Source organism: Jaculus jaculus, chromosome 4 (genome assembly GCF_020740685.1).
Source record: "Jaculus jaculus isolate mJacJac1 chromosome 4, mJacJac1.mat.Y.cur, whole genome shotgun sequence".
Taxonomy (NCBI): domain Eukaryota; kingdom Metazoa; phylum Chordata; class Mammalia; order Rodentia; family Dipodidae; genus Jaculus; species Jaculus jaculus.
This window is the reverse complement of record NC_059105.1, coordinates 67,268,117-67,287,451: the sequence shown is the minus strand read 5'-3', so window position 1 is coordinate 67,287,451 and position 19,335 is coordinate 67,268,117. Positions and strand designations below refer to the sequence as shown.

General features: G+C 41.9%; 1 protein-coding gene across 2 annotated transcripts in view; it reads left to right on the top strand.

Moving 5' to 3' along the window:
* The first annotated feature begins 358 nt into the window (after positions 1–358).
* Hat1 (histone acetyltransferase 1) overlaps positions 359–19,335 on the top strand; it is a 62,784-nt gene continuing 43,807 nt past the window's right edge. The window contains exons 1-3 of one of the 2 annotated variants that reach the window (XM_004660344.3): positions 359–429; positions 3,138–3,242; positions 8,540–8,615. In XM_004660344.3, coding sequence (XP_004660401.1) covers positions 423–429; positions 3,138–3,242; positions 8,540–8,615 — 188 coding nt within the window. In that variant the 5' untranslated portion in view covers positions 359–422. Of the gene's footprint in view, positions 430–2,425; positions 2,555–3,137; positions 3,243–8,539; positions 8,616–19,335 lie in introns of those variants that run through there. The other variant, XM_045147602.1, reaches the window with a different exon arrangement.

Here is a 19,335-nt window from a genome sequence, read left to right as displayed (position 1 = left end):
TGCCTAGTGAATTCCAGGTCAGCCTTGGCTGGAGCGAACCCTACTTCGAAAAACCAAAAAGCAAAAAGAGAGAAAACAGCCTGAAGGTGCCTGATTAGTCACGTTAACCCCAAAGAGAATGTTCGGGCTGGCAAGGGTCTCCACACCGAGAGGCAGGTGCGCTAGCCCGGGCCTCGGTCGATCACAGCAGCAGTGACCACAGCCCGTAGCTCGGCAACCGCCGGCCCACCCACCCTCCGCGGCGTTAAGCCCGCCTCTTCAGGCACTTCCGCCACCGCGCGCCTCAAAACTCTTCCTCTGATTGGCTAGCGTCTCGCTGAGGATGGGCGGGGGGAAATGCGTCAGACGGTTGCGTCACTTCCGGCCCGGGAGCGCGCGGGTTGATTCGTCCTTCCTCAGCCGCGGGTGCTCGCAGCTCGGGAATGGCGGGTAAGTTCCCGGGAAAAGTTTACCAAGGGGAGGAGGCGGCAGATGTGAGAAAGAACGCCGAGGCGGCGGTGACAGTGGGAGCCTGGAACTTTCGGGGCCCAGTTTGGGTTCTAGAAGGCCTGCCTCGGCCTGGAAGCGCAGGACTTCGAGCCTCGCTTCGTGGTCGGCCGCGGTCCGGCCTCCCTCCCCTCCCCCCTCCGCCCCCAACTGCTCGCGCTGCTGCGACTTGGGCCAGCGGCCCCGCCCCCCTCGACTGTCCGGGAGGCCGAGGAAGGGCGTCACGATTTGGGCTTGTAAAGTGTCACACGCCTTGAGGCCTGTTTCTCCTCGGTCTCGTCGTGTCCACTGCTGCCTCGGCGCTGGTCCCTCCGGAGGGACCGCTCCCTGTTCCCGCCAGCTGATTTTAAAGCTCATCGCCTTCTCGCCCTGCAACAGGCCACTCACTGGGTTTTATTTAACTGACTTCATAATGTTTGAACTCTTAGGCTTCAGTGTTTCCTGAGATCGTATTAAGATGCCCTTTGGGCAACGCTTTGTTTTTGCTCTGCTCATCTAAACTTCTCTTATAGAACAGGTCTACTGTAGTGTTGTGTTTGTTTTATTTACTTCGTTCTCTCTGATCATTTTGCTTTCAACATTTAGTAACATGAAATTGCTATTATTTTGTACTTGTATTGAAGCTGTTTGGGGTTACAGTTTTTTTTCCCAGTAATCTTTTTTAAGATTTTAATTATTTAGGGCTGGAGAGTTGGCTTAACAGTTAAGGTGTATGCCTGCGAATCCTAAGGAGCCATGTTCAGTTCTCCAGGTCCCACGTAAGCCAGATGCACATGGTGGCACATGCGTCTGGAGTTCCTTTGCAGTGGCTAGAGACCCTGGTGCGCCCATTCTCCCTCTCTTTCCCTCTCTCTCTGTCTCTAACAAATAAAAATAAATCTTAAATTAATTTTATTTATTAGAGGAGGAAAAGAGACAGAGAGTATGGGAGCACCAGGGCCTCCTTGCCACTGCAAACGAACGCCAGACACCTGCACCACGTTAGTGCATCTGGCTATATGTGGGTACTGGGGAATCAAATCCTGGTTGTTGGGCTTTCAGGCTTGGCAAGCAAAAAAGTGCCTTTAATCTCTGAGCCTTCTCTTCAGCCTCCAGTTGTCTTTTTTTTAATCTTATTTTATTTTTTCTCAATTTTTAAAAAACATTTTCCATGATTATAAAAACTATCCCATGGTAATACCTTCCCTTCCCCCCCCCTTTTCCCCCATGAAATTCCATTCTCCATCATATCCCCTCCCCATCTCACTCAGTCTCTCTTTTATTTTGATGTCATGATCTTTCCCTCCTCTTATGATGGTCTTGTGTAGGTAGGGTCAGGCACTATGAGGTCATGGATATCGAGGCCATTTTGTGTCTGGAGGGAGCATGTTGTAAGGAGTCCTTCCCTTCCTTTGGCTCTTACATTCTTTCTGCCACCTCTTCTGCATTAGACCCTGAGTCTTAGAAGGTGTGATCGAGATGTTACTTGGTCCAGTTTTCTTTTTTGAGTGATAAGCAGTTTATTAATTGTTTTCCAGGGCCTTTGCATCCTATGGTATTTAACATTAGTGTTAAATGTTCCTTTTTGTTTTGTTTTTTCTTTTAAAAAATTATTTACTTATTGGTGGGGGGAAGAGGCAGAGAGCAAGCAAGATTGGGCCTCCAGCCACTGCAAACTCCAGATGCCATGTGCCCCCTTGTACATCTGGCTTACATGGGTCCGGGGAATCGAACTGGGGTCCTTAAGCTTCACAGGCAAACGCCTTAACCTCTAAGCCATTTCCCCAGACCTGTTTGTTTTTTTCAAGGTGGAGGTCTTACTCTAGCCCAGGCTGATTTGGAGCTCAGTGTTCCTTCTACCTCTGCCTCCTGAGTGCTGGGATTAAAGGCCTGCTTGACATCAGTGCCTGAGCTAAATATGTCTTTTTTTTTTTTTTTTTTTTTTTTTTTTTTTTTTTAGGTAGGGTCTTGCTCTAGCCCTGGCTGAAGGCCATCCTCCTACCTTTGCCTGCTGTGACTAAAGGCCACCATTCCCACCTAAACATCCATTTTTATAGGAAGGTTGGATAAACAAACTCTGTAGCCTGAGGTCTGTATGTGTTTAAGGAAGGGTTGCCTTACCAGATTGAAGTTGTAGTATATTGGGGTACACTGGTAACCACAAAGAAGTAATGTGTACATATTTCTAAGAATTTCATCAAAATTCAAGTATCATCTCCTCTGCTAACTACTTTGGTGCCCTTCAGCTTGGTCATTGAATGGGAAAAGGGGTCAATAGTGCTTACTTACAGAATTTTGAGATTTAAACTAATATGTAATTTCACCTGTTAAATTATAGTGTTTAGATTATACATACATTTCTTGAAGTAGTTTATGTAATCTCATTTTGTTGTTTGAGACAAGGCTTCTCAACTCTGAAGCCCAAGCTCCATCTTTATGCTCCTGCCTCGGCCTCCCAATGAATAATAGGCCAGCACTACAAGTGTCCTGGATCAAAAGTGTTTTTAGTTTGTCTTTTTGTTTGTAATGAGGCATTCATCCTCAGTACATTTATAGAAAATAACCTGTAATGTTGTGGTATATTATAAATTCTACCCTTGCCCCTCTTCTAATAAACTCTGCTTGTAGGAATTTAAATCATTTTCAACCAAAATCTTTAAAACTTCTCTTAGGATTTGGTGCTATGGAGAAATTTTTGGTAGAATATAAGAGTGCAGTGGAGAAGAAACTGGCAGAGTACAAATGTAACACTAACACAGCCATTGAACTGAAATTAGGTATGTATGTCATTTGTAAGTAATACATATATTATCTCTTGTGTGCATGTATATAATTTAAAAATTTGAAGTAGAATTTTATGTATGAGTGGCTGTTTATGTAAGTGTATAGCTTTCATGTTAAACACATTCAGATTTTATGCAGTCTTGATTTATGTCATATAGTGGAGAGATGAGAGATGGAGAAATTTCACATATGGGAAAGCTATGGCAGAAAAGTCACAGGTATGTATGGTCTCAGCTTTAAAATACTAGCTTTTTTTTGCCTGTGAAAGTGATAGGCAATAACAACAGGTATTGGTGAAGATATAGGGGGGAAAACTCATATTGCTGGTATGACTATAAAATGGTGTAATTACTTTAGAAAACAGTTTGGTAGCTTCTTAAAAAGAATAAACATAGTTTAGTGACATGAGCCAGCAGTTCTCCTAGTTATTTACCTGTCCAAGAGAAATGAAAAAAGTAGGGCTGAAAAGATGGCTCAGCAGTTAAAAAGATGTTTGCTTGAAAAAGGTATGTCCTTGTAAAAGCATACATGAATAGTCATAGGAGCATTATTCACAATAACCCAAGAAAGGAAACAGTATCAGTTAGTATTAAATGGACAAGAATATGGTTTAGATATACAATGAAATATTATTTGACAACAAAAGGGAATAGAATTATGATCCCTTTCATAGCACAGATTAGCCTCAAAAACATGTAAGTGAAAGAAGCCATATGAAAACACCTATGGTATGATTTCACTTATATGAGATGTTCAGAAAAGACATCCATAGTGACCCAGTACATTAGTGGTTGCCCAAGGCTGGAAGTAGGAGTGTGCATGATAGAAATATTTTAAATTTTTAAAATTTTTTATTTATTTATTTATTTGAGAATGACAGATACAGAGAGAAAGAAAGATGGAGGGAGAGAGAGAGAATGGGCATGCCAGGGCTTCCAGCCTCTGCAAACGAACTCCAGACGCGTGCGCCCCCTTGTGCATCTGGCTAATGTGGGACCTGGGGAACCGAGCCTCGAACTGGGGTCCTTAGGCTTCACAGGCAAGCGCTTAACCGCTAAGCCATCTCTCCAGTCCAGAAATATTTTAGAATTAATTGTTTGTGGTGGTTCATGCCTTCAATCCCAGTACTGAGGTAGGTTCAGTATTGGCCTGGGTCTATAGAATGAGTTCCAGGCCAGCCTGGGCTAGTGTGAGAACCTGTTGAAAATACCAAAACATACCAAAAAAAGTATTTTATGGGGGTAGAGAGATGGCTTAGTGGTTGAGATACTTGCCAACAAGAACTAGTGACCTGTGTTTGATTCCCCAGTGCGTAAAGTCAGATGCACAAAGTGGCGCATGCATCTGGAGTTGCTTTGCAGTGGCTCGAGGCCCTGGTGAGCCATTAATATTCTTTCTCTTTCTCCCTCTCTCTCCCTCTTGTGTCTGTTTTTCTCTACTTGCAAAAATATTTTTTAAAAGTATTTTAAGGGGCTGGAGAGATGGCTCAGTGGTTAAGACACTTGTCTGAAAAACCTAAAGACCCGAGTTTAGTTCCCCCGTACCCACATAAAGCCAGATAGATGCACAAGTGGCACATTCATCTGGAGTTCATTTGTAGCAGCTTGAGGCTCTGGCACACCCATATTCCCTTTCTCTCTCTGTCCCCTTGTAAATAACCTTTGAAAAGTATATAGATACACATTTTTTTTTTTTTTTTTTGAGGTAGGGTCTCGCTCTAGCCCAGGCTGACCTGGAATTCACTATGTAGTCTCAGGGTGGCCTTGAACTCACAGCAATCCTCCTACCTCTGCTTCCCAAGGGCTGGGAATAGAGGTATGTGCCACCATGCCCGGCTGAAAAGTATCTTAAAGTTTGTGGCACAACTCAGTTTTCTAAAATTGTGAAAACTTTGAAAATTAATATGTGCTCATTAGTTTTGGTTCTAGTAATTTCCATGTCTTCGTTTCTTCATCAATAAAATGTAGTTAATCCAAGTACTTCATAGTGGTTTTAAGGGTTAGATATGTAGTTAAATGCAAATAAACAGCTTAAACAACTGGACATAGAGAACAGTAAATGCTAGTTGCTTTTGTTATTGAAAACAATATAAACATAAATAGGAAGAAGGTGACAAGAAAGGTAATTGTTTCCTGAATTCCAATTACATAGAAAAAAATTGATCAAGTGTATTTTTTTTTTTAATTTTGGTTTTTCAAGGTAGGGTCTCACTCTGGTCCATCAAGTGTATTTTTTTAAAATGTTTTTTATTCTTTTTTTTTTTTCTTTAATTTATTTATTTGAGAGCGACAGACACAGAGAGAAAGACAGATAGAGGGAGAGAGAGGGAATGGGCGCGCCAGGGCTTCCAGCCTCTGCAAATGAACTCCAGATGCGTGCGCCCCCTCGTGCATCTGGCTAACGTGGGACCTGGGGAACCGAGCCTCGAACCAGGGTCCTTAGGCTTCACAGGCAAGCGCTTAACCACTAAGCCATCCTTCCAGCCCCTATTTCTTTTTTTTTTTAATTAAAAAAAATTTTTTTTATATTTATTTGGTCTGGAGGGATGGGTTAGCAGTTAAGGCGTTTACCTGCAAAGCCAAAGGACCCAGATTTGATTCCCCAGGACCCACGTTAGCCAGGTACATATGAGGTTGCATGTGTCTGGAGTTTGTTTGCAGTGGCTGGAAGTCCTGGTGTACCCATTTTCTCTCTCTCCCTCTTTCTCTGTCACACAAATAAAAATAAATAAACATTTAAACTTATTTGTTTTTATTTATGTGACAGAGATGGGGGAGAAGAGAGAATATGGGCACACCAGGGCCTCCAGCCACTGCAAAAGAACCCCAGATGCATGTGCTTCCCAGTGCATCTGGCTAACGTGGGTCATGGGGAATCGAACCTGGGTTCTTTGGGTTTGCAGGCAAATGCCTTAACTGCTAAACCACCCCTCCAGCCCAGATGATCCTATTTCTAATTAAAATTTTTTTTTCTGAGGTGTGGTCTTGCTCTACCCAGGCTGACCTGGAATTTACTATGTAGTTTCTGCTGGCCTCAAACTCAAAGCAATCCTCCTAAAGGAGTGTGCTACCACGCCTAGCCCCTATTTTCTATTTTTTTTTTTTTTTTAATGAGAGAAAGAGAGAGAATTGGTGTGCCAGGGCCTCTAGCTATTGTAATCAAACTCCAGATGGGTGCGCCACCTTGTGCACATGTGCGACTTTGTGCACTTGCGTCCCTGTACTTACGTAGGACCTGGAGAGTTGAACATGTGTCCTTAGGCTTTGGAGGCAAGCACCTTAACCACTAAGCCATCTCTCCAGCCCTATTTCTAATTTCTTTTTATTTTTTATTTTTATTTATTTTTGTTTATTTTTATTTACTTGAGAGCAACAGAAAGAAAAAGAGGCAGAGAGAGAGAGAGAGAGGGAGGGAGGGAGGGAGGGAGGGAGGGAGGGAGGGAGGGAGGGAGGGAGAAAGAATGGGTGCATCAGGGCCTCCAGCCACTGCAAACGCACTCTGCATGCATCTGGTTTACGTGGGTACTGGGGAAGGAATCAGTCCTCGAACCAGGGGGCCTTAGGCTTCACAGGCAAGTGCTTAACTGCTAAGCCAACTCTCCCACCCCTATTTCTAATTTTTAAAGGAACTGCTATGGTGCTTTTTATAGGTAGCTGTTACACCATTTTCCATTCCTACAAATTGCTTAACAGTTCTATTTTTTGGGGGGGGGTTATGAGGTAGGGTTTCACTGTAGCGTAGGCTGACCTGGAATTTACTATGTAATCTCAGGGTGACCTCGAACTCACGGCATTCCTCTTACCTCTGCCACCCGAGTGCTGGGGTTAAAGGCATGCGCCACCACACCCAGCAAACAGTTCTAATTTTACCATATCCTCACCAACATTATTTTGATTTTTTTTTTGTTAAAATGCATTTTTGTGTTTATTTACAAATGTGTGTATGAGTGCGCAAGGGTCTCTTGCCACTGCAAAATGCCAGATGCTTGTGCTACATTTTTTTTTTTTTTTTTTTTTTTGAGGTAGGGCCTCACTCTAGTCCTAGGCTGGCCTTGAACTAAGTTTTCCTTCTACTACCTCTGCCTTCTGAGTGTTGGGATTAAAGGTGTGTACCACCATGCTTGGCTAAAATGAGTAGCCCAGGCTGACCTCTTGCTCCTGATCCTCCTGTCTCTACCTTCTCAACAATTTCCTACTGGTGTGCACCACAAGTGGATCGTGCCCCCTTTTTTTTCTTTTTAACATCTGCCTCTGCTGGAATTAAAGATGTGCACCACTATGCCCTGCTACCAGGCTAATTTATTTATTTATTTATTTGAGAGCGACAGACAGATAGATATAGAGAATATGTGTGCACCAGGGCCTTCAGCCACTGCATATGAACTCTATATGCATGCGCCACCTTATGCATCTGGCGTACGTGGGTCTGGGGAATTGAGCCTAGAACCAAGGTCCTTAGGCTTCATAGGCAAGCACTTAACCACTAAGCCATCTCTCCAGCCCCCAGGCTTTTTTTTTTAAATAGAATTTTATTTATTTATTTCAGAGAGAGAAAGAGAGAGGCAGACAGGCAGGCAGAGAGAGAGAATGGGTGTGCCAGGGCCTCCAACCACTGCAGATGAACTCCAGATGCATGTGCCACCTTGTGCATCTGGCTTATATAGGTCCTGGGGAATTAAACTGAGGTCCTTTGGCTTTGCAAGCAAATGTCTTAACCACTAAGGCATTTCTCCAAACCAGGCTTTTTTTTTTTTTAGAACGTTTCTTAGTGCATTGTGGTAGAATGTTTCTTGTCTCCTAAATATTCTTTGTTTTCCTCTCATGCTTTGTATTATATACAAAATATAGAAAATAAAAACTAAGGGGTTGATAGGGTGGATAAAGCTCTTGCTGAGCAAGTATAAAGCATGAATTCAGATTCCTAGGTCAGAGAAGCTATGGCAGGCTTGTGTAATACAGATGTGTCTATAGCAAGAAGGGAGTTAAGAGTGAATTTCTAGGATGCTTGAAAACAGTAGAGAACAGTAACAAGAGACCTTGCCTCAAAACGAGATGGAAAGCAAAGACTGACCCAAAAGTTTTCCTATGACCTCATGTGCTCTGTGGTGTGTGCGCCCACGTGTCTGTGTGTGTGTGTGTGTGTATGCACGCATGTATGTGCCTGCCCACACACTGAATAAATTTTAAAAAACCCAAAACCTGAATCAAGTGTTTGTCATACCAAGTCTTTAACCATAGAGTCATCTCCCCAGCCCTGTACTGAGTCTTAATATTTTTATTCTTTTAAACAGTTCGTTTTCCTGAAGATCTTGAGAATGACATTAGAACTTTCTTCCCTGAATATACCCATCAGCTCTTTGGGGATGAGTAAGTAACTTAATAAATATTTGCCAAATTTGTATGGGCAAAAAACATTTTTTGTAGCTAATCTTTATACACACACATATGTATATACCCAATTTATTTTCTTTTATTTTTGGTTTTCAAGGTAGTGTCTCACTTTGGCTCAGGCTGACCTGGAATTCACTATGTCGTCTCAGGGTGGCCTTGAACTCTCCGTGATCCTCCTACCTCTTCCTCCCAAGTGCTGGGTTTAAAGGTGTGCATCACCATGCCTGGCTTAAGATAGATATTTGAATAGTACTTTCTACCTTATGCCACCACTGTGTATATAATACCTATACTTGACTACTATAAATGCACTAATCTGTTAATTCTCACTGTAGCATTAACCATGGGATTATTGCTATTTTGTACATTAGTGGAATTTGTCAATTGCTTACATACATATATATTGCTGGAGTTCGGATTCAGACAGTCTGGCTCTAGATTCCATATTTCTAACTGCTACTATTAAATTTTGCCTACTTCTTTGTTTTACTTCTAGTAGGGCATATATACCCCTTAAGCTAGAAAGCACAGTAGTTGTTATGTGATTAAGCAATTGGAGATTTAAAAAAATATTTTTTTATTTATTTGAGAAAGAGGTAGCCAGAGCAAGCATAGGCTTGCCAGGGCTCTTGCTATTTATTGTAAACCAACTCCAGATACATGCTACCACTTTGTGCATCTGGCTTTATGTTAGTATGAGGAATTGAACCCAGGCTGGTAGGCTTTGCAAGAAGTGCGTTTTTACTGTGAGGTCATCTCAGTCCCCCACCCCCTTTTTAAAATTTTATTTTATTTATTTGAGTGGGGGCGGAGAAATAGGCAGGGAAGGAGGGGGAAGAAGGGAGAGGAAGAGAGAATGGGCACGCCAGGGCTTCTACCCACTGCAAATGAACTCCAGATGCATGTGCCCCCTTGTGCATCTGGCTTATGTGGGTCCTGGGTAGTCAAACCTGTGTCCTTAAGTTTTGCAGGCAAGCGCCCTCTCATGAGCCCCAGCTCCCCCCACCCCACTGTTTTTTTACAGCATGGCCTCATTCTAGCCCAGGTTGACCTGGAATTCCCTCTACTATTTTTCTCACTTAGGCCATTCCACCCCCAGTTATCTGTTTATCTATTTACATATATACAGTACCATCCGCTTAAGTCCTCCCCTTTCCTCCTTCCCTTAGAGTCCCTTTCTAGTTTACTGGCCTCTGCTACTAATTTTTACTCCAACTCACACACAAGTCTGAACATTTGTAACTAGCATCCACGTATGAGAGAGAACATCCAACATTTGGCTTTCTGGACCTAGGTTACTTTACTTAGTATAATCCTTTTCAGATCCGTCCATTTCCCTGCAAATTTCGTAATTTTGTTTTTCTTTACTGCTGAATAGGACTCCATTGTATATATGTACCACATCTTCATTATCCATTCATCAGTTGAGGGTCATCTAGGCTGGTCCCATTTCCTATCTATTATGAATAGAGCAGCAGTAAACATGAATGGGCAATTATCTGTAAGGTAGTGAGAAGAGTCCTTAGGATATATGCCCTGGAGTGGTTATAGCTGGGTCATACGGTAAATCTAGTTTTAGCTGTCTCAGGAACATCCACACACAATGGCTGTACAAGTTTACATTCACACCAACAGTGTAGAAGGGTTGCTCTTTTTCGGCATCCTTACCAGCATTTATTGTCTCCCCCCCCCCCCCAAAATGTAGGGTCTCACTCTCTAGTCCAGGCTGACCTGGAATTTACTATGTAGTCTCATAGTGATCTTCTTACCTCTACCTCCTGAGTACTGGGATAAAAGGCGTGTATCATCATGTCCAGCTATCTTTTTTTTTTAATTAACAACTTCCGTGATTGTAAACAATATCTCATGGTCATGTCTTCCCTACCCCCACTTTCCCCTTTGAAACTCCATTCTTCATCATATCCCTACCCCCTCTCAATCAGTCTCTCTTTTATTTTGATGTCATGATCTTTTCCTCCTTTTATGATGGTCGTGTGTAGGTAGTGTCTGTGAGGTCATGGATATCCAGGCCATTTTGTGTTTGGGGGAAGCACGTTATAAGGAGTCCTACCTTTACTTTAGCTCTTACATTCTTTCTGCAACCTCTTCTGCAATAGACACTGAGCCTTGGAAGGTGTGATAAAGATATTGCAGTGCTGAGCACTCCTGTCACTTCTTTCCAGCACCATGATGTCTTCTGAGTCATCCCAAGGTCACTGCTCTCTGAAAAGAGAAGGTTCTCTACCAGAAGTGAGAGTAGCATTAATATATGGGTATGAACATTAAGAAAAGTGCCTACTGGTCCTTTTGATGAGCATAATATATACATTTAGTCAGATAGCAGCATATTTTACACCCCTAAGACTCATGACTACCCCTGTTTTAAGTTTTCAGTATCAGGGATGTATTCCCTCCCATTGAGTGAGCCTCCAGTCCAATTAGAGGGCAGTTGGTTTCCACCATTACAGATGTGCCACTATTGCACCCATTGGCTCATTTGGCCTGGCTGGCAAAAGTCTTGCAGTGACCACTGTTGAGTATCTTCACTGATGTTTTCTTTCTCTCCCATTGAGCTGCATGCAGATTGGCTTCTTCCAGCTTTCTGCAGCTGGTCTACATGGAGGAGGTTATCAGCTCAGTTCCAGCAGGATTTCTCAGTGGCTTTGCAGCCCAAGTATGTGGAGTCTTCAGCAATAGGATCTTACCATCTACTCCTGGTGGGAAACCAAGGGCCACGGCAATGGCCTGTAATGTTTGGGGGCTATCAGGGACCTTCCTGGCCAACAGCTCACTGGAAGGTATCCCATCCCTGGCACTGAACATTTTCTAGCAACAATCTATGGCTCCTGAGTGTTCTATTGTCCAGAAAAGTAGGTGGAACCAAATGATTTATTTATATCCTCTTAGATTTTGATTAGCCCTCCCTCCACCTTTCCTTTACTCCATCTCTTCCCCTGATCTCACTTGGCCTTTCATTCCCATTAATCTTTTACTCTACTTATATACACAATACCATCCTATTAAATACCCCCCTTCCTTCTTTTCTCTTCCCTTTATATCACTTTTCTAGCTTACTGGCTGTGGTGGTTTGAATAGAATAGAATGGCCCCCAATATATTCAGTTCATTTGTTTGTAGTTTGAATTCTGCAGCCACCTGGCTGGAGGCAATGTCACTGGGTGGATCTAAAGGTGTGGTGGTGGGTTTCAGATTTCAATCTAAAGATATGCAAAGTGTGCCTAGCTCTTGGTAAGATTGCCATTTTCACAATATTGATTCTTCTGATCCAAGAACAAGGGATGTTGTTCCATTTCCTAGTGTCTTCTGCAATTTTACCCTTGAGTGTTTTAAAATTTTCATTGTAGAGATCCTTCACTTCTTGGTTAGGTTTATTCCGAGGTACTTTTTATTTTTTTTTGATGCAATTGTGAATGGGAGTTCTTCTCTGATTTGATCCTGTGTGTTTGTTGTTAGCATATAGGAAGGCTATTGATTTCTGTGTATTTATTTTTTATCCTGCTACATGATTATAGGTGTTTATTAGCTCTAACAGAGTTGCTGGTAGAGTCTTTAGGATCCTTTATGTATAGAATCATGTCATCTGTAAGTAATGATAACTTGATCTCTTCCTTTCCAATTTGTATCTCTTTTATGCATGTCTCTTGCCTTATTGCTATGGCTAAGACTTCTAGTACTATATTAAATAAAAGTGGGGACAGTGACATCCTTGTTCCTGATTTTAGTTGAAAAGCTTTCAGCTTTTCCCCACTTAGTATTATGTTGGCTGTAGGCTTGTCATAAATAGCCTTTATTATATTGAGACATGTTCCTTCTATTCCCAGTCTCTGTAGGACTTTTATCATGAAGGGATGTTGGATTTTGTCAAGTGCATTCTCTGCATTTAATGAGATGATCATGTGATTTTTGTCCTTCAGTCCATTTATATAATGTATTACATTTATTGCTTTGTGTTATGTTGAACCATCCTTGCTTCTCTGCGATAAAGCCTACTTGGATGGGGTGAATGATCTTTCTGATATATTCTTGTATTCTGTTTGCCAATATTTTGTTGAGAATTTTTGCATTTAGTTCATGATGGAGGTTGGTCTGTAATTTTCTTTTTTTTTTTTGGTTTTTCAAGATAGGGTTTCACCCTAGCTCTGGCTGACCTGGTATTAACTCTGTATTCTCAGGGTGGCCTCGAACTCACGGCAATCCTCCTACCTCTGCCTCCCGAGTGCTGGGATTAAAGGCGTGCGCCACCATGCCCAGCTTGTAATTTTCTTTTTAGAAGTCCAGGCCATTATCCATTGTACCACAGAGCCACCTTCAATTGTTTTCTTGATGATAGCCATTCTGACAGGAGTTAGGTAGAATCTTAAAGTAATTTTATTTTATTTTTATTTATTTATTTGAGACAAGGAATGGGCATGCCAGGGCTGCTAGCCCATGCAAACAAACTCCAGATGCATGTGCCACCATGTGCATCTGGTTTACTTGAGTTCTAGGGAATTGAATTTGGGTCCCTAGGCTTCACAGGCAAACACCTTAACTTCTAAGCCACCTCTCAAGCCCTTAAAGTAGTTTTAATTTGCATTTCCATAATGGCTAAAGATATAGGACTTTTTGTTAGATGTTTACAGTCTATTTGTATTTCTTCTTTTGATAACTCTATTTAGTTTCATAGCCCAGTTTTTAGTTGGATTGTTTGATTTCTTATTATTTAGTTTTTAGAAAAAATATTTTATTATTTATGTATTTATTTGAGAGAGATACAGAAATAGGCAGGGAGAGAGAGAGAGCGCGCGCGCACGAGCGGGCATGCCAGGGCCTGCAAACAAACTCCTGATGTGTGCCTCTCCTTGTGCATCTGGCATACGTGGGTCCTGGGGAGTAAAACCTGGGTCCTTTGGCTTTGCAGTCAAGTGACTTAACTGCTAAGCCATCTCTCCAGCCCTTACTACTTAGTTTTTTGAGTACTTTGTATATCTTGTTACAGCAGATAGCTTCAGGTTTGCTGAGATGAACTTCCAACCAGGCACAGTTATGGAGGAAGGGATATTTATTGAAGCTTACAGGACCAGGGGAAGTTCCAAAATGTCAGAGGAAGGGCCAAGCAGAGAGAGAAAAAAGCCACACAGCACACATCAGGAACTCCAGCTAGCCATACATGCATATCTTTTTATTGGAATGTCAGGGCTGGGCATGGAGCATCACCATGAATTCCAGGCTAAAACCCATCACCACACCTTAGGGCTGGACCACCCAGTGACACCTGCAGATCCAAACTACAAACTAATGAAACACTAAATATATGAGGGGCCATCTACTATTCAAACTACCACACCTGTATATTAATTCTGTCAGATGTATAGCTAGCAAATACTTTCTCCATTATCTGTTTTTCAGCAGTGGATATTTTAAAGGTTAGGCAGTTTCATAGAACCCTCAGTTTGGATTAGTTCCTTATGAATTCAGATAGTGCTTATTTTTTCAATTCCACAAGTATAGTGGTATTGTGTCCTTAGACAATGTCAGTTTGTTCCATTGTTGATTGAGTTAACTTGGTTCACTGAGAGTGAGGAATCTGTCAGTTAATTTAAAAGTAATCTAGGGCTAGAGAGATGGCTTAGTGGTTAAGGTGCTTGCCTTCAAAGCCAAAGGACACAGGTTTGAATTCATAGAATCCACACAAGCCAGATGAACAAGGTGGAACCTGGAGTTCTTTTGCCATGGCTGAAGGCCCTGGTGTGCCTATTCTCTATTTGCCTCTCTCTCTCTCTCAAATAAATAATTTTTTTTTAAGTACTCTCTGGGGAGATACTCTAAGAATGAAAATATTCTGTTTCCCATTAACCTTTTGCAACTGTTCTAGCATCCATCATTTGTGTTTCTTGCATGAATAATAATAATAATTATTATTATTATTCTTTTTTGGTTTTTCAAGGTAGGGTCTCCCTGTAGCCCAGGCTGACCTGGAATTCACTATGGAGTCTCAGGGTGGCCTCCAGCTTGCTATGATCTTCCTACTTCTGCCTCCCAAGTGCTGGGATTAAAGGCATATGCCACCACATCCAGCTGAATTAGTATTTTATTATGATTGTTAAGTAGAGATTTTCTCTCTATAGTGTTATGTTTATTAGTTGGCATTTTACCAAAAGGTAGAATTTTTCTTCTTTTTCTTTTTGAAGGTTTTTTTTTGTTATTATTTATTTATTTATTTATTTTAGAGTGACACAGAGAGAAAGAGAATGGGCGCGCCAGGGCTTCCAGCCACTGCAAATGAACTCCAGATGCATGTGCCCGCTTGTGCATATGGCTAATGTGGATTCTGGGGAATGGAGCCTTGAACCGTGGTCCTTAGGCTTCACAGGCAAGCGCTTGACCACTAAACCATCTCTCCAGCCTTTTTTTTTTTTTTTTAATATATTTTAACTTTTAATTCTTTTTGGCTTTTCAAGGTAGGGTTTCCCTCTAGCCCAGGCTGACCTGGAATTCACTATGTAGTCTCAGGGTGGCCTCGAACTCAAGGTGATCCTTCTACCTCTGTCTCCCAAGTGCTGGGATTAAAGGTGTGTGCCACCAAGCCCAGCTTTAATTTTATGTTTACTTATTTATTTGAGAGAGAGAGAGAGAGAGAGTCAGAGAGAATAGGTGTACCAGGGCCTCCACCCACTGCAAATGAACTCCAGAAACACATGCAACCTTGTGCATCTGGGTTATGTGGTTATGTGGGTTCTGGTGAATTGAACCTGGATCCTTTGGCTTCCCAGGCAAGCACCTTAACTGCTAAACCATTCCTCCAGCCCCATCATGCTAATTTTTTTTTTTTTTTTAAGAGAGAAAGAGGCAGAGAGGGACCAAGAATGGGCATGCCAGGGCTATCAACTGGTGTGAATGAACTTCACATGCATGTGCCCCCTTTATGGCACATGCCTGACATTGCTTGCTTATGTCACTGTGTCTGGCTACATGGTTCCTGGAGATTCAAACATGAGTTCTTAGGCTTCACAGGCAAACACCTTAACCACTAAGCCATCACTCCAGTCCCATCATGCCTTTTAAGCAAATAAATGCCTTAACCTCTGAGCCATCTTCCCAGCCCTCAAAGATTTTTTTTTTTTAATCTAGTGAGTTATAATCTGTTACTAATACAAATTTTACGACCAATTATTCCGGCTTTGGCAGCTGTCCATCCTTTCAAATACTGTTGACTCCTTTTGGTATGTTATCATCTTGGATATACATTCTAGTATACAGAAGTTCCACATTCACCTTGTACTTTCCCTTCTGTATCTAAACTCTAGTTTTCCAAGGAACTCTAACTTGTTATAGTAGGGAAGGGTATGTGAACACAGGTAACATTTAAAATGTTTTTTGTTTGTGGCATTTTCTTCCTTATATTATTTTTAATTTATCAACTTATTCATTTAATTTTTTTTTTTTTTTTTTTTTTGAGGCAGGGTCTTACTCTAGCCCAAGGCTGACCTGGAACTTACTTTTAGCCTAAACTGCTCTTGAACTTACAGAGAGTCTCCTACCTTAGTGCCTCCCAAGTGCTGGGATTAAAGGTATAAGAAGTATCTCTTCATGGAACATATTTTCTGGGTTTTTCTTACTGCTAGTGTATCAGATTATGTATTTTGTGGGGTACTACCACATGATGTATCCATACAAAATATGTTGTTAATAATAATAAATTAAAAAGTATTTTGTGTACTTTTAAATATTGATAATCTTTCACATTTTAAACAGATTATTCATTTTATCCTTTTTACTACTGGAAAAGAAAATCTTGGCTGAGGACAGCTGGTGCAGGTTTATTTCCCAGCACCCATGTAAAACTTAATGCAAAGTGGCACACAGACACCTTGAAGTTGTCTCTGTCCATGGCATGTGTACCCCTATACACACATAGCTGAATAAGATATTTAAATCTAGGTGGTTTACTTTTGTGAGGAGGGTGGTGGGGAGAGGGCACTTAGGATAGGAGCTTACTAACCATAGACTAGCCTGAAACTTATAAGCCTTCTGGCTCAGCCTTCCTAGTGCTGAGATTAAAAGCTTACATCTCCACCAGCTAAGGTACTGCTTCCTAAATAACCTTTTTAAAAAATATTTTTATTTTTATTTATTAATTTTAGAGTGACAATCAGAGAAAGAGGCAGAAAGAGAGAGAGAATGGGTGCATCAGGGCCTCCAGCCACTGCAAATGCACTCCAGATGCATGTGCCACCTTGTGCATCTAGCTTACGTGGGGACTGGGGAATCAAGCCTCGAACCAGGGTTCTTAGGTTTCACAGGCAAGTGCTTAACTGTGAAGCCCTCTCTCCAGCCCCTTTATTTTTATTTATCTAGTTGACAGAGAAAGAGGGAAGGAGGGAGGGAGACAGAGAGAGAATAGATGCTCCAGGACCTCCAGCCACTGCAGATGAACTCTAGACATGTGTGCCCCCCCCTTGTGCATCTGGCTAACATGGTTCCTGGGGAATCAAACCTGGGTCCTTTGGCTTTGCAGGCAAATGCCTTAACCACTAAGCCATCCTTTCAGCCCCTAAATAACATTTTGCACATTTGACTTGTGTTATTGCATGTTGTGTGTGGAAATACTATTCTTCAAAGGGTGAAAAGTGTCAGTCATATAGTTGTGAAAACTCTCTTCCTTATGACCCAGGCATGGCATTGGTCATGATTCTAGTGTTATTGCTACTCTTCTCTTCTACATATTTCCTGGAGATTGAGTTTACTCTAAAATAAACATTTTATTTTTGGTAGCCTAGAGAGAAACCTGGAAAATGCTTCTTATGGATACTCTTAGAATTTTCAATTGTTTTTTTTTTTCAAGGTAGGATCTTGCTCTAGCCCAGGCTGACCTAGAATTCACTACAGTGATCATCCTACCTCTGCCTCCCAAGTGCTGGGATTGAAGGTGTGCAACCACTCTCAGAATTCAAAAAAATTTTTTGGTTTTTCGAGGTGGGGTTTCACTCTAGCCCAGGCTGACTTGGAATTCACTATGAAGTCTCAGGGTGGCCTTGAACTCAAGGCAATCCTCCTACCTCTGCTTCCTGAGTGCTGGGATTAAAGGCGTGCACCACCATGCCCGGCTTTTTTTTGTTTTTTCTTTTTGAGGTAGGGTCTCACTTTAACCCAGGCTGACCCAGAACTCATTCTGTAGTCTGAGTGGCCTCAGACTCATGGTGGTCTTCCTACATTTGCCTCCGAAGTGCTGGGATTAAAGGCATATCCCACCACACCTGGCTCAGAATTCACTTTTAAAAAAAATTTTTTTTGTTGTTCATTTTTTATTTTTATTTTTTTATTTGAGAGCGACAGACATAGAGAGAAAGACAGATAGAGGGAGAGAGAGAGAATGGGCGCGCCAGGGCCTCCAGCCACTGCAAACGAACTTCATACGCGTGCGCCCCCTTGTACATCTGGCTAACGTGGGACCTGGGGAACCGAGCCTTGAACCGGGGTCCTTAGGCTTCACAAGCAAGCGCTTTAACCGCTAAGCCATCTCTCCAGCCCAGAATTCACTTTTTTTAAAAAAATTAAGAGACAACAGAACAAAACTTTATTGAGAGAATAATTGCATCCATACAATTCATTAATTTAAAACTTATAATTCATTAGATTTTAGTATATTAAAAGTTTTGGGCTGGGTGTGATGACACATACCTTTGATCCCAGCACTTGGAAGGCAAAGATAGGAGGATTGCCATGAGTTCAAGGCCATCCTGAGACTACGTAGTGAATTCCAGGTTAGCCTGGCTAGAGTGAGACCCTATCTCAAAAAAATAAAAACAAACAAACGTTTTGTGGGCTAGAGAGATGGCTTAGTGGTTAAGGCATGTTCTGGCAAAGCCAAAAGACCCAGGTTCAACTCTAAAAGACCCAAGTAAGCCAGATGCACAAGGTGGTACATGTGTCTGGAGTTCATTTGTAGCAGCTGGAGGCTCTGACGTAAATACCCATTCTCTATCTGCACCCTGAAAATAAATAAATAAAAATTAAAAAATAAGTTTTGCAAGTACCATCACTATTAATTTTAGGAGGTTTTTATTACTCTTCTCAAAAGCTTATAAACCCTTTGCTTACTCTGACTCTCTGTAGTCGTAGGTAATTAGTAATCTCCTTTTTAAATTTTATTTTATTTATGTGAGAGAGGAGAGAGAGAGAGAATAGGGTGCACCAGGGCCTCCAGCCACTGCAAACGACCTCCAGACACATGCACCCCCTTGTGCATCTGGCTTTATGTTGGTCCTGGGGAACTGAACCTGAGTCCTTTGGCTTTGCTGGCAAGTGCCTTAATCACCAAGCCATCTCTCCAGGCCTAGCAATCTACTTTTTATCTGGTAACCTTTTTTTCCCCCTTGGTTTTTACAAGGTAGGGTTTCACTCTAGCCCACAATGGCCTGGAATTCACTATGTAGTCTTAGGGTAGCCTTGAACTCGTGGAGATCCTGCTACCTCTGCCTCCCAAGTGCTGGGATTAAAGGCATATGCTACCATGCCAGTTTGTTTTTTGGTTTTTTTTTGAGGTAGGGTTTCACTCTAGCCCAGGCTGATCTGGATTTCACTGCATAGTCTCAGGTTGGCCTCAAACTCACAGCAATCCTCCTACCTCTGCCCCCGAGTGCTGGGATTAAAGGTGTGCACCATCATACCTGTACATTTTATCTGTTCTGTGGATT